General features: G+C 41.6%; 1 protein-coding gene across 1 annotated transcript in view; it reads left to right on the top strand.

Annotated features, from left to right (window-relative positions):
- Positions 1-12379, top strand: part of LOC117388836 (neuroligin-4, X-linked-like) — a 78255-nt gene that overhangs the window by 27633 nt on the left and 38243 nt on the right. Inside the window, exons 4-6 of the mRNA XM_033986384.2 lie at positions 4844-5029; positions 8186-8636; positions 9410-9623. Coding sequence (XP_033842275.2) covers positions 4844-5029; positions 8186-8636; positions 9410-9623 — 851 coding nt within the window. The remainder of the gene's footprint in view (positions 1-4843; positions 5030-8185; positions 8637-9409; positions 9624-12379) is intronic.

Below are 12379 nucleotides of genomic sequence, written 5' to 3'. Positions count from 1 at the left end.
TCTTTTAACGTTTGTTTTTATGATGATTATTTGTGATTATTCATGTTTTGATTTGTTATATTGGGATTTGAATGTCTTTCTTGTTCTTTAAAGCACTTTGTTGCCATATTGCCGATCACCTCCCATTTCCGCCGTCCCCCGTATATGCCCATTTCTCTGTTACTTTACCATATAACACAGCACATTACCGTCTGAAAACTACCATCAAAATGCCTCCATTCACAAGCATCATGTCTTCATTGTCCATAAGTCATGTATGTGTCTGTGTCATCTTCATCAGCAGAGTCCATGTCCACGCTCCTCATCCTCACCTGCCCGAACGTCGTCCCCTCATGTCTCCCGCCCGCTCCGCACGTGCACGAGGTAAGCAGCGCCATCCACGTACCGTACAGCATCATCTGTTTTCATTACATCTTTGCATTTTTTTTTTTTTATAACCTTGCAGAATTCATATATTTGTTTCATTGAAAGACTATTGCTGGGTTTAAGACAGCATCGCAACATCCTGTAGGTCAATAATATTTCATCTGGATGGGGGTCAACTACATTAATTCATATAGTTAAAATGCAGCTTTTTTGTAAAACATTGAGTCTATCAGCCCAGATAGAAATGGTCAGGTACAACATTTATGAATTTACCTTTTATATGTCTGTGTGACCCCTCAGTTGTCAAGGTAGTTTCCATCAGGAGGGTTACCTTTTAGATATTACACGGCAAAGTACAATATAATCGATAGAATACAGGGAGCATTCTAGTATCTGAAAAACGTCTATACTTGCACTTTTACCCTGCACCTGATTTTGTCCCATGTATTTGAGCAAAATGTGTCTTGCCCCAGTACAGATATATTGTATAAGCAGCTCTTGGGGTCAAAATAAATCCGCTGTGTACCGTCTGCATCTAATTGTCCGATAATCAGGAAGTACGTCTTAGCATGCTAGTTGTTGTTAGCTTTACCGTGATGGCAAAACTCCTTTTCTGAAAGTTGTGAAAGGTGCTTATAAACTCTGTGCTGTGGATAATTGGGATGATCAGAATGCATAAGGTAATAGAGGAATAACTTTGGACCGAACACTGCAAACCTTTTAAAATGGACTAGTTCTGTTTTTCACGTTTTTAGAACAATATAAACGAGGTACAGCTCCTTTAATGCTGGTCAACAATAATTGATTAAATGTAATACGTGACAAAATAATTGCTAATCAACATTCTAGTGTAATTAAGTTTGGTTTATGAAAGAAAGGAGGGTGAAAAAATAAGGAAGAGATGGTTAGGGTTGGGGAAAGAATGAGAAGACAGAGGTGGAGAGAGAGAAAGAGGACAGGGAGGGAGGGAGAGAGACATTGAGTGTGGAAAGAGTGAGAGAGAGACAGCCAGTAAGGAGAGAAGAGAGAAAGAGAGAGACATAGTGAGGAGAGAGGAGAGAAAGAGCCAGACAATGAGGAGAGAGGAGAGAGACAGATAGCGAGGAGAGAGAGTGAGAGAGAGGGAAGGTGGAAGATGGAAAGGGATAGAAAGAGAGGGGAGGAGACAGGGGCAAAGAGAGGGAAGAGAGAAAGAGAGAGACAGATAGTGAGGAGAGAGAGTGAGAGAGAGAAGATGAAAAGGGGTAGAAAGAGATCGGGGGAGAGAAAGAAGAGGATCCAAGAGAGAGAGAGATGAAGACAGATAGAGAGAGAGAGGGAGTAATAGTGTGAGAGATAGGCCAGTAAATGGGCCCTCAGTCTGCAAAGCACTGCAGCTCATTCAATAAAAGGACTCAACCTGGGCCTTAAAGGGACAGTGCACCACAAATGGGACGTTAGCACATACTTATGAACCACTGCTGTGTGCTGTGTGTGGAGGAGCAGGCAGGAGCTAGCAACATGAAATAATAGTGTCGTTTTTGGAAAATTTATTTTGAAAGCAGAGCTATTCTGCAAAATTGGCTTTTTAGACTTTTAACAATATTACAGTTGTTTCCCTCACTGTTTGCTCACACGATGTTGCATTTGGAGTGATTTGTACGTGTTTGAGGAATCTCTAATCCTTTATTTTCAAGACGCCATATTGCCGATTAACCCCCATTTTCACTGCCACTGGTGCATGTCCACTGCTTTTTACTTAGTGTGTTCTCCAATTTTATTTTCTTAATTGGTGATATGCGCAGGATTCTGCAGCATCACATAGACATTTTGTACAAATGAAAAAAATCTGTGGCTCGCTAGCTTAATCTTCAGCTATCCATTGGAGGGGCTGACAGCTACGTGGCTCTTCTTTGTGATGACTTTTACGGCGATGTCAGCTCCCATTGGGCACTGCAGTTTTCTAACACAGAAGTCAGTGGACTTGTTTCTTTTATTAAGACATTTTAGATTGATATTGTGATTTAAAATGTCCAAATTCTGACATAAGGATCCATGGGTGTCAAACATTATAACTATAGCAGACACAAGCACAGTAGGTCTTCTTTAATAGATTTGAATCATGTAATTGTTTCCATTCTTTTACATTTCTTTACATGCATGTTTGAGTAACATTTATTCTCTCGCACTCAAGATGCTCCAAAGGTTCCTCATTTCCTTCCGCACCTCACATGCGCACTCAGCTCTGTACTGTACAGACTCCTAAAGCATAATGTGTCTTCTTTAAAATCAGGATTTGAAATAGTTATTTTAATAGTTTTTTCAGTTGTGGTTAAGAAAGAGCTGAGTCAAAAGGCAAAACTGTCTATTCATTGCTAATGTAGAAGGAATTTGGAGTAGAACCCCTGCTCCTCCACGTTGAGAGGATTTCTGGATGCCTTCCTGGGGAGCTGTTCATGTTCCACCGGGATGAGGCCCCGGGGAAGACCCAGGACACGCTGGAGGGACTATGCATCTCGGCCAGATTGGGAACACCTTGGGGTCCCCTGGAGGAGATGGAGGAAGTGTCTGGGGTGAGGGAAGTCTGTGAGTCCCTGCTTAGTATGATTTTAATTTTTTTTTGCATATAGGCTTGCTTTTCAGTTTTGTTTTTTTCCACTTCATAGCGTTCCAGTCACTGGAAATAATGCAGAAAATTAAAAGTCGCTCAAGTGAAAACTAATGTCAGAACACTTTCCATGTACATTAATGGATGAGTCATTTTCAAAAACAACATGAGCTACTCAAATGGCATTATCCCATATCATGCCACAGTAAAGACACTAGTACATGCAACGGCTGAGGTGTACTGTACTGGTGCTGGTGGTGTGTTCAGGGCCCTCTCCAGGCTCGGTGAAATGCAGCTCCAACAGTAATGAGATGTCAGGCAGGAGAGCAGTGTCTGTGCACTGTCTCTCCTCAGGGATTATACGGAGAGGAGCACAGCACAACAGGGACTTGTCCATCCACACAGTAGCTGGGTTTATGTGCCATGATTTAAACTGTAATAGTGTTGTATTTCTACTTATGACTTGGTTTGGTACTTTTGGTAAATATTTATCATAGTTTTGCATCAATTACGTGTCAGTTTGTGAAGACTTTGTTGAATGAAACAGTTGAAAATTACAGAAAGTAGAGCAGTAAGCCTGTTTCTATTATTAATGGGCCTATATTACACTATTTTCTCTGTCATAATGTTGTTTGCTCACCACAAACAGACCTGGAGTTGCATTTTGTTTCATTCACACATGTTAAACACACAAATCCTGCATATTTAGGCTGAGTTCTTCTCTCAAAAAGAAAAGACTGTTTCCACCTTATGATGTCATGTGTTAATACAGGAAGTGCTCCACTTTGTTTTCAAGCTCCATACACCTTCACTAGAATTTGGATCATTAGATGATGTTAGCCCTGGATGAGTTTATAAGCACTTTACACAACTCTCAGAGGCCAGAGTGATCATGGTAAAGCTAACAACAATGTGCAACAATGCATGCTAATAGTGCACTGGTCTCTCTTCCTGGTTCTTGGACCATAAAATTAAATCATTAAATGCAGACAGCACATAGTGGTTTCATTTTAACCCTAAGAGCTGCTTATACTATATATCTGTACTGGTACAAGACAAGTTTTGCTCAAATACATGGAAAATAATGGGGTACATCCAGTTTAATTGCATAATGTATAATAATAATTGTATTTCTTCCGCTCAGAGATAAACACATAATCAGTCTGTATTAATATTGTCACATTGTAATGGGAAAAATTATTATGGATATGACAAACATTTCCCCAGAGGCACAGAGTCTCATTCACAGAGCTGCACATGCTCTTTAGTGCAAAATGATGATGCACAGAAAAACATAAAAAATGAGTCTACATCTGGACTACACAGGCCTGGTCTGTGGCATAGGCAGTACAGGGCATACGGTGATGGGAACGGCACCAGCCTCTGCTCTGTGAGCCACACACAGTGACATATAATGCACCTGAGTCATTAACATCATATAGCGGCAAATCAAAGGCTCTGGAAACAGTTTGGAATCCAAAAAGATGTTCTACATCCCACAAGCTTTTAGCCAGTCTTTATTTTTGGTCATTCAGTCAGTAACTGCTCAGTGCTGGAGAGCAGAGGCGGACCCAGGGAGGGACTGGGGCTCCACTGAATCATCTTCATTTACGGATCAACACCCACAAAGGTCTTGGCAAAATGTATGGGCAAGAGGTGTCATCCAAAATTTAGCCAGGTGTGCCAAAAAAGCTAGGACAAGCACGGGAACTAAACAAGGACTAGAACAGGGCCAAATTAAGTGTATTTAAAGAGAGCTTTGATGTGGTGTTTGTGCAAGTGTAAACACACTCTAAATATTCAGACGACACTTTGACCCACATTGAACCTTTCCTAAAAGAAGCCATAACTTGATATTACCTGTAACATGTCTCCTCTGTTTCTGTGCAGGGTTCCTGAGCACCGGGGACCAAGCGGCCAAAGGGAACTATGGCCTGTTGGACCAGATCCAGGCCCTGCGCTGGGTCAAAGAGAACATTGCAGCCTTCGGAGGAGACCCAAACCGGGTGACTGTGTTTGGGTCAGGGGCTGGAGCGTCTTGTGTCAGCCTGCTCACACTGTCACACTACTCTGAGGGTCAGTACCATACCAGTTTTATTTAGAAAGGACTTTAAAGCTGCCCTGCACACACAAGATTTACATTAGAGCTTTAAGGTGCTGTACCTGATTTGTCCTGTCTTCAAAAAGTTCATTTTAAACTGATTATTCACCACAATGAGGCCAGAACAGAATTTTGCCGTCACAGTCACGTTAACAAACACTAGCGTACTAACAGCGCACTTCCTGATTCTCACATTATCATTAGATGCATACAGTAAACAGTTGTCTCATTTTGACCCTTAGAGCTTTTACAATATATCTGTACTGCACCAAGACCAATTTTTGCTTAAACACATTTACTTCAGTGGAGCTCAACAGTCCTGGGACCAAACATTGTCAGACTAGTTTCAAGGTATTTCCCGGCTGATCTCTAAATGTCATCACATTTTTAAACAATATATTCTGTCAGGGTCAGAAATGAGTTGGCTTACTTTAAATATCACCCCACTGGCACATAATATAGCTTGAAATAAGAATTAAATAAGTAAAAATCATGTCTATAGGCGACATGCTAACTGAATGAATGCACTTTGATCCAAACGATTCAAAAGTTTAAAATGAATAGTCTTAAATATAATTAAAACAGATACCCTGAATGAAACCTGAGCATTTTTTTCTGTTGTAGAAGACCAATTATTTGCGAGTACAGGTAAAAAGTGACTAATTATGCAGCGTGTACGTGTTACTGTTGTGTTAGTAGTAGAAGTAGTAGTAGTAGTAGTAGTAGTAGTAGTAGTAGTAGTAGTAGTAGTAGTAGTAGTAGTAGTAGTAGTAGACTGCATGGGCTGCTCCGATTGGCCAGAGCACTGAGAAAATGCTAAACAGTTTCATTCAGCTTTTAATGGTTTGATTACACAAGTTAAAAGATTGATGTCAATTTCTCCTAAAGCTGTTTTAAAAGTAACTCTAGTAGCCCTACTCCTTTTTCATGTATTTCTTACTTCAAAGGTACAATAAGCAACTATGTAGATGTGCACATCACCTGCGTAGAAATAGAAGTACAACATTTTCATAGATACAAGCAGGAGGAGGAGAGTTAGGTTTGTGAAACAGCAAGCCCACTCAGAGTAAGGACATGTGTTTTTGTGAAAAGACTAACTTATAATTGAGTATTTTAAAACATGTTACTCTACTTTTACTTAAGAACACATTTTCAGTCCTCTTTACACCACTGTTTACTGGTCTAGTCTTTGCACATGTGCATATTGCACACCTCAGCAGTTACGGTAAAGTAGATTAGATTTAAGCATGTGTGAATCCTCCATCTTGGCCCAGTTATGGTGACCTTTTGCGCTGACCGATGCACACCCAGCTTTCCCATTGAACGCATGTGTACATCTGCAAGCTAACGTTTGCCGCTCTTTAAGCTGATGTGTGGGGATGCTAGCGTGCTCCGTGCTTCACAGCTTTAGCGTGTTAGCTCCTCCGCTCCCTGCCTCCTGACCCGCGGTGTCTTGAATAATGCAGAGACACAGTGCGCTGGCTTCGGGAGCTGCGGATCTGTTTATGCGTGCTAAATGTGTGTTGTGTAAGGAAATGAGTGTGCAGCCAAGCTCAGATTTATGCTAAACACAGAGGAGGATGTGGGACTGGCTACATGCTAACGGCAACTAGTTAGCCCATTAAATCAAAGGTGTTTATATAGGTACCTTTTCACTGTAGGGGTGAGGAAATGTTTTAGGGCAGACTTTTAGAGGTATTTCCTTTTAAAGGCCCTGTACCTGATTTTCCCCATGTATTAGAGCAAACTTTTCTTGCCCCAGTACAGATCAGAGTTGTTCAAATCATTTCATATAGTCAACAGAAATCTTGTTTCACTTGCAGACTTACTCATTGTGAGAAGAGTAACCCAAACCTTTAGTCAAAATAATAGTACTGTTACTTCAATAAAAAATACTCAAGTGGGAGTAAAAGTATGCTGCTAGAAAAGTACTTTATAATGTATAATTTTTATAAGTACTGCCCACATCTGGTACAGATATATTGTATACGCAGCTATTGTCTATGGTATATAGTATAAAGCATTTTATTGTCCGATAATCAGGAAGTGTGCATTAGCATGTGCACTGTAGCTATCTTCACCATGATGACAAAACTACGATCTGGAGAAAGTTGTGAAAAGCTCTTATAAAGTCATCATGGTGAATAACTAGGATGGTGGTAATATATAAAGTAAATGAGAAATAACTTTGAACCACTGCACACCGCTCAAAATGTTCAAGTTCTGTTTTTCACGTTTTTAAGGCAGCAGGTGCAGCACTTTTAACACCAAGTTGAATAATTTGCTAATAATGTGCTAATTTGTCTTTTCACCCCATAAAGGAGAATTTTTTAGAGAGAAATTACTGAGCAGTGAAGAAGGGATTGTTTTTGAAGTGTTGAACTTTTGTAGTAAGTTTACAGTGTGAGTTCAGAGCAGATACACAACAGGCCCACAGGCAGCAGAGGTAGTGCTTATTTAAAATTGAAAATGCTGATGAAAGATTTCAGGTTGAGTAGGCTGTACGTGCTGCAATTATGTGCTCAGGAATGTCTAACCAGATACTCCAACCATGAAATTTTAAAGGAACTGTATGTATGTTCATGCAGTTTTAAAGTTACTACGAACATAGTTGAACCTGTGTTGCCAGTGCCATTTTCAACATATGGAATAAATATGGAAATGAAAGCTCAGAACCTCCAGAATTCACTCTGAGCTGCAGAGGCTGCACTGGCCGCAGGTGCTGGGGTTTAGGCAGTGACCATTCAGATCAGAGAGATTTGGGGTTAGCTGGTGGTTAGCCAAAGCCCCCCATGTCTTCACATTGCTGTCCCAAATGGGTTTCTGTGTTAAACAGGAGAACACATGTTTTTGATGAGAAAATTGCATTATGACTAGGACTACAAGATTAATCACAATCAAATCGAAATTGCCATTTTAAGTTAAGCAAACAGCAAATCTCAAAGGCTGCAATTCTTCCACATAAAATAAATATTATTGTTTTACATTTAAATGATTATGATCCTAATTATAACAGCTAAAAATATGTAAAAACATAACAGACAACAATAATATCCAATCATAATATCCATTAACGTGAAACAATATAAAATAGTGTATGCATTAACACTTCTGTCACTTACGTTCTCCAGACCTGTTCCAGCGTGCCATCATCCAGAGCGGTAGTGCGCTGGCCAGCTGGGCGGTCAACTACCAGCCGTACAAGTACACCCGTCAGCTGGGCGAGAAGGTGGGCTGCGTGCTGGAGGACAGCTCGGCCCTGGTGGAGTGCCTGAGGGGCCGGAGCTACCGCGAGCTGGTGGAGCAGAACATCGTCCCGGCCAAGTACCACACGGCCTTCGCCCCTGTCATAGATGGAGACGTGATCCCGGATGACCCCCAGATCCTCATGGAGCAGGGGGAGTTCCTCAACTACGACGTGATGCTGGGGGTCAACCAGGGAGAGGGGGTGAAGTTCGTGGAGGGCATTGTGGACTCGGAGGACGGGGTTTCGGCGGAGGACTTTGACTTCAGCGTGTCGGACTTTGTGGACAGTCTGTACGGGTATCCAGAGGGCAGAGACACGCTCAGGGAGAGCATCAGGTGAGGAGATAAAGACATGATATGAGGGTCTACTGGGGGCACAAGGGTAGAAATAATAAGTCATTTATTTGCTTAAGTACCATAATAACAAAAAAGGGCAAGATTACTAAATTAAAAGTACTTAAATATTTTACTGGGATTCTGACTACTCCTGTAATGCACTGGATTTATATAGTACCTCTCAACAAAGCCAAAACACTTTACATTGCATTATTCATTCACTCCACACTGGTGGTTGTAAGGTACTATTGTAGCCACAGCTGCCCTAGTGAAGTGAGGCTGCTACTCTATACCATCAACCCCTCCAACCACCACCAACACTCACTCACACACCACATGCATGCTAGGCAATGGAGGTGAGGTGTCTTGCTTAAGGACACAACAAGAGTTCAGCCACTGGTGTTTCACTGTGGTATCTGATATTCCCAGCAAATATGATCAGGTCATGAGTGACTGAATCTGCACCTAGTGCTTATGTATATTCTGGGGTTCTGCCACCTGCTTGTATCCATAGAGATATTATTGCTTTGTCTGAAATATACTGTAGTATAGCAATAAACCTATGTATGTTTACAACCTATTCCTCCAGAATACTATGAAAAACATGCATTCTTACTCTTCACAGATCTAACCCATCACTTGGCCTAGTAGCATCACTTGCTTGTCTTTATGGAGATAGACCGTTTAATTTAATAAAAACTTTCTGGGCAAATCACTTATTTTTTATAAGATTCATTATTATTATTAAATATAGCCCTAATGTCTCCCTCCAGGTTCATGTACACGGACTGGGCAGACAGAGACAACACAGAGACCCGCAGGAAAACCCTGGTGGCGCTGTTCACAGATCACCAGTGGGTGGCACCAGCAGTGGCCACAGCCGACCTGCACGCCCAGTACGGCTCGCCCACGTACTTCTACTCCTTCTACCACCACTGCCAGAGTGACGCTACTCCCCCCTGGGCCGACTCAGCTCACGGAGACGAGGTAATACAACCAGACCGGGCTAAGCCAAAATGATGCTTTATGCCTTTGACAGTGGCATAATTTTCTCTTGAAAAACATATGTCCGATTGGTGAGGTTGACTCTACCACAAGAGACAAAAATACCACATTTCTCGGTCCTCTGTGCTTTTAAAGTCCACATACCTTCATGTTGCTTCTCTTTTGGCTGTTTAATTTACCTTCCTTAACATAATCTGTTAGTCTTGTTTATATAGTTAGTGGTGTTGCTTAATCAATGAATCAATTCATAAATGAAATCAAACAGAAAGTTAATGAAAAATGATTACATATTTAGTTCATTGTTTTGAAGATACTTTCTCTGGAAGGTGGTACAATTATTATGTTTTATTTTTTCTAATACATGGTTTAAAAGTGCCATGGTACCCTGGTAGAATCCTGGTGGTGTCCTGGTTCTGCACTTGTTGTGTCCTGGTTTTGCTCTGATTTTGCTCTGCTTGTGTCCTGGTTGTGTCCTAGTTTTGCTCTGGTTGTTTCCTGGTTGTGTTCTGGTTGTGTCCTGCTTTTGCTCTGATTGTTTCCTGGTTGTTTCCTGGTTGTGTCCTGGTTGTGTTCTGGTTGTGTCCCGGTTGTATCCTGGCTGTGTCCTAGTTTTGCTCTGGTTGTGTCCTGGCTGTGTCCTGGTTTTGCTCTGGTTGTTCCCTGGTTGTGTCCTGGTTGTGTCCTGGATTTATCCTGATTGGACCCTGGACATACCCTAGTTGTGTCCTAGTTGTGTCCTGGTTGTGTCGTGGTTATGTCCGAGTTAGGTCCTGGTCTTGCCCTGGCTGGGTCCTGTTTGCTCCCTGTTTTTTCCCTGGTTGTGTCCTGGTTGTTCCATGGTTGTGTCCTAGTTGTGTTCTGGTCATTTCTTGGTAGTGTCCTGATTGTATCTTCATTGTTTCATGGTTGCGTTGTGATTGTTCCCTGGATTTATCCTGGTTGTGTTCTGGTTGTGTCCTGGTCATTTCCTGGTTGTGTCCTGGCGGTGTCCTCATCGTTTCCTGGTTGTGTTGTGGTTGTTCCCTAGATTTATCCTGGTTTTGTCCTGGTTGTGTCTTGAGTGTGTCCTGATCGTTTCCTGGATTAGTTCTGGTTGTGTCCTGGTTCTTCCTGGTTTTGTTCAGGTTGTTTTGGATGTGCCTTTGCTCCTCCAGCCTAGTTTCTGACCCTGGCACAAACACTGGAGCGTGACTAAAGCCCTTTGGGAGCAGGCTCAGTCTACGGTCAGTTATGTCATACCACAGCACTCACTTCTGCTGGGCATGAAAACAATAAGGACAAATGTTTGTGTTTGCAAATGCTATACCCCCTACGTGTATCTACGTGTAAATTATGCATTATTCTGGTGTTTGGAACTACTATTTCACAGCTTACAATTTTGTAATGCAGCCCTGATTTCTGAGCAAAAACAGCAATGTTGTCAGAAGATAGCTCGAGGGGAGCAGAGTGCTCCAGGGATTACAGTCTTATGATTTTGAATGTGTTATACCATGGGTGAAAGCTCCTAAAAGGTGATTCAGCAAAACAATAGCACCTATGAAAAGTATGGAATGGCTCTGTTTTCTCCTTTCTTAAAGAGGGGGTATTACAGAAAACACATAAAACATATTAATAGGCCCCTCTCAGTATTCATGTAGTCATGTCATGTATTAAAAAGAAAACAACAAACAAACCTCAGTGTCAATGAATAATAATGATGATGTTTTTTATAATCAGCGTCTTTCAGGATTCTAAAAATGCTTTGCATTATTCATGTGCTTAGTGGTGGCAAGCTACAGGTGCCCTGGGGCTGACTGACAGGAGCAGGCTGCCAACCTGTGGACCAGTACCAAAACTCACACACACAAAGCAATGTGTGTGAAGTGTCTTGCCCAAGGACACAAAGTATGCACACGTCTGAAGAGTGTTTGAATGGCCAACCTGGGTGTTGGTAAAAAAGCGCTAACTACTGAGTCACTGCTACTCCAAAACCTTCATCAGGAGAATCTACGAAAGCTTCTTTAATAATAGTGTCCATTTTCCAGCTATATCCAACCACAGCACAGAGTCAGCACAGACAGTAATATTTAGCTCCCTATCTCCAATAAATGTTACAGCTGGATGTTTTGCTGTCACCTGAATACCTGTTTATATATGTGCATTGTTCAAAATCCTTATTCTTTTCAGCGTGGGAAAACTGGCTGTATCCAAGAGTGAAAACCTACGAGGGCGTATGCTAGCATAACATGTTTACAAAATCCTGCATAGAAAATTTTGCTGACGTCCTGCTAAAAGCGCTGAGTCATGCTTAGGCGCAGACTGGTCCAACTTTCTCATCTGTATAATCAAGCAGAGAGGAATTTACGATATTGAAAGTTTCAGTGTGAACTCTTATGAGGATATGAATTTATGGCCAAATTTGTCGTCAGCTTATGAAAGTGCGTTTATTGGGACCGCGGTGCGTGTGGGCTTGTAGTGGAGGGAAGGGCGAGGAGGAGGGAAGGAGGGAGGCAGTGTGGGCAGGTATTCATAACATAGTGGGGACTAGAATTTGTATACGATGTCAATAAATAGGGACCATTTGCTCTGTGGGGGCCAAAACGTTTTCCATGAAATTAATCATTCAATATTAGAGGTTGACAGATCATAAAAAATAGATAATATTGTGAATGTTGTTTTAAAGATATACAAACTTTGAATAGGTAGGTTTAGGTGAAAATAGACTACAATAAAAGCATGGTTTTGTGGGTGTGGGTGTT

The sequence above is a fragment of the Periophthalmus magnuspinnatus genome, chromosome 21 (assembly GCF_009829125.3).
Source record: "Periophthalmus magnuspinnatus isolate fPerMag1 chromosome 21, fPerMag1.2.pri, whole genome shotgun sequence".
In the NCBI taxonomy this organism is placed as follows: domain Eukaryota; kingdom Metazoa; phylum Chordata; class Actinopteri; order Gobiiformes; family Gobiidae; genus Periophthalmus; species Periophthalmus magnuspinnatus.
Note: the sequence above shows the minus strand (reverse complement) of the source record. Positions and strands in the feature narration are given on the sequence as shown.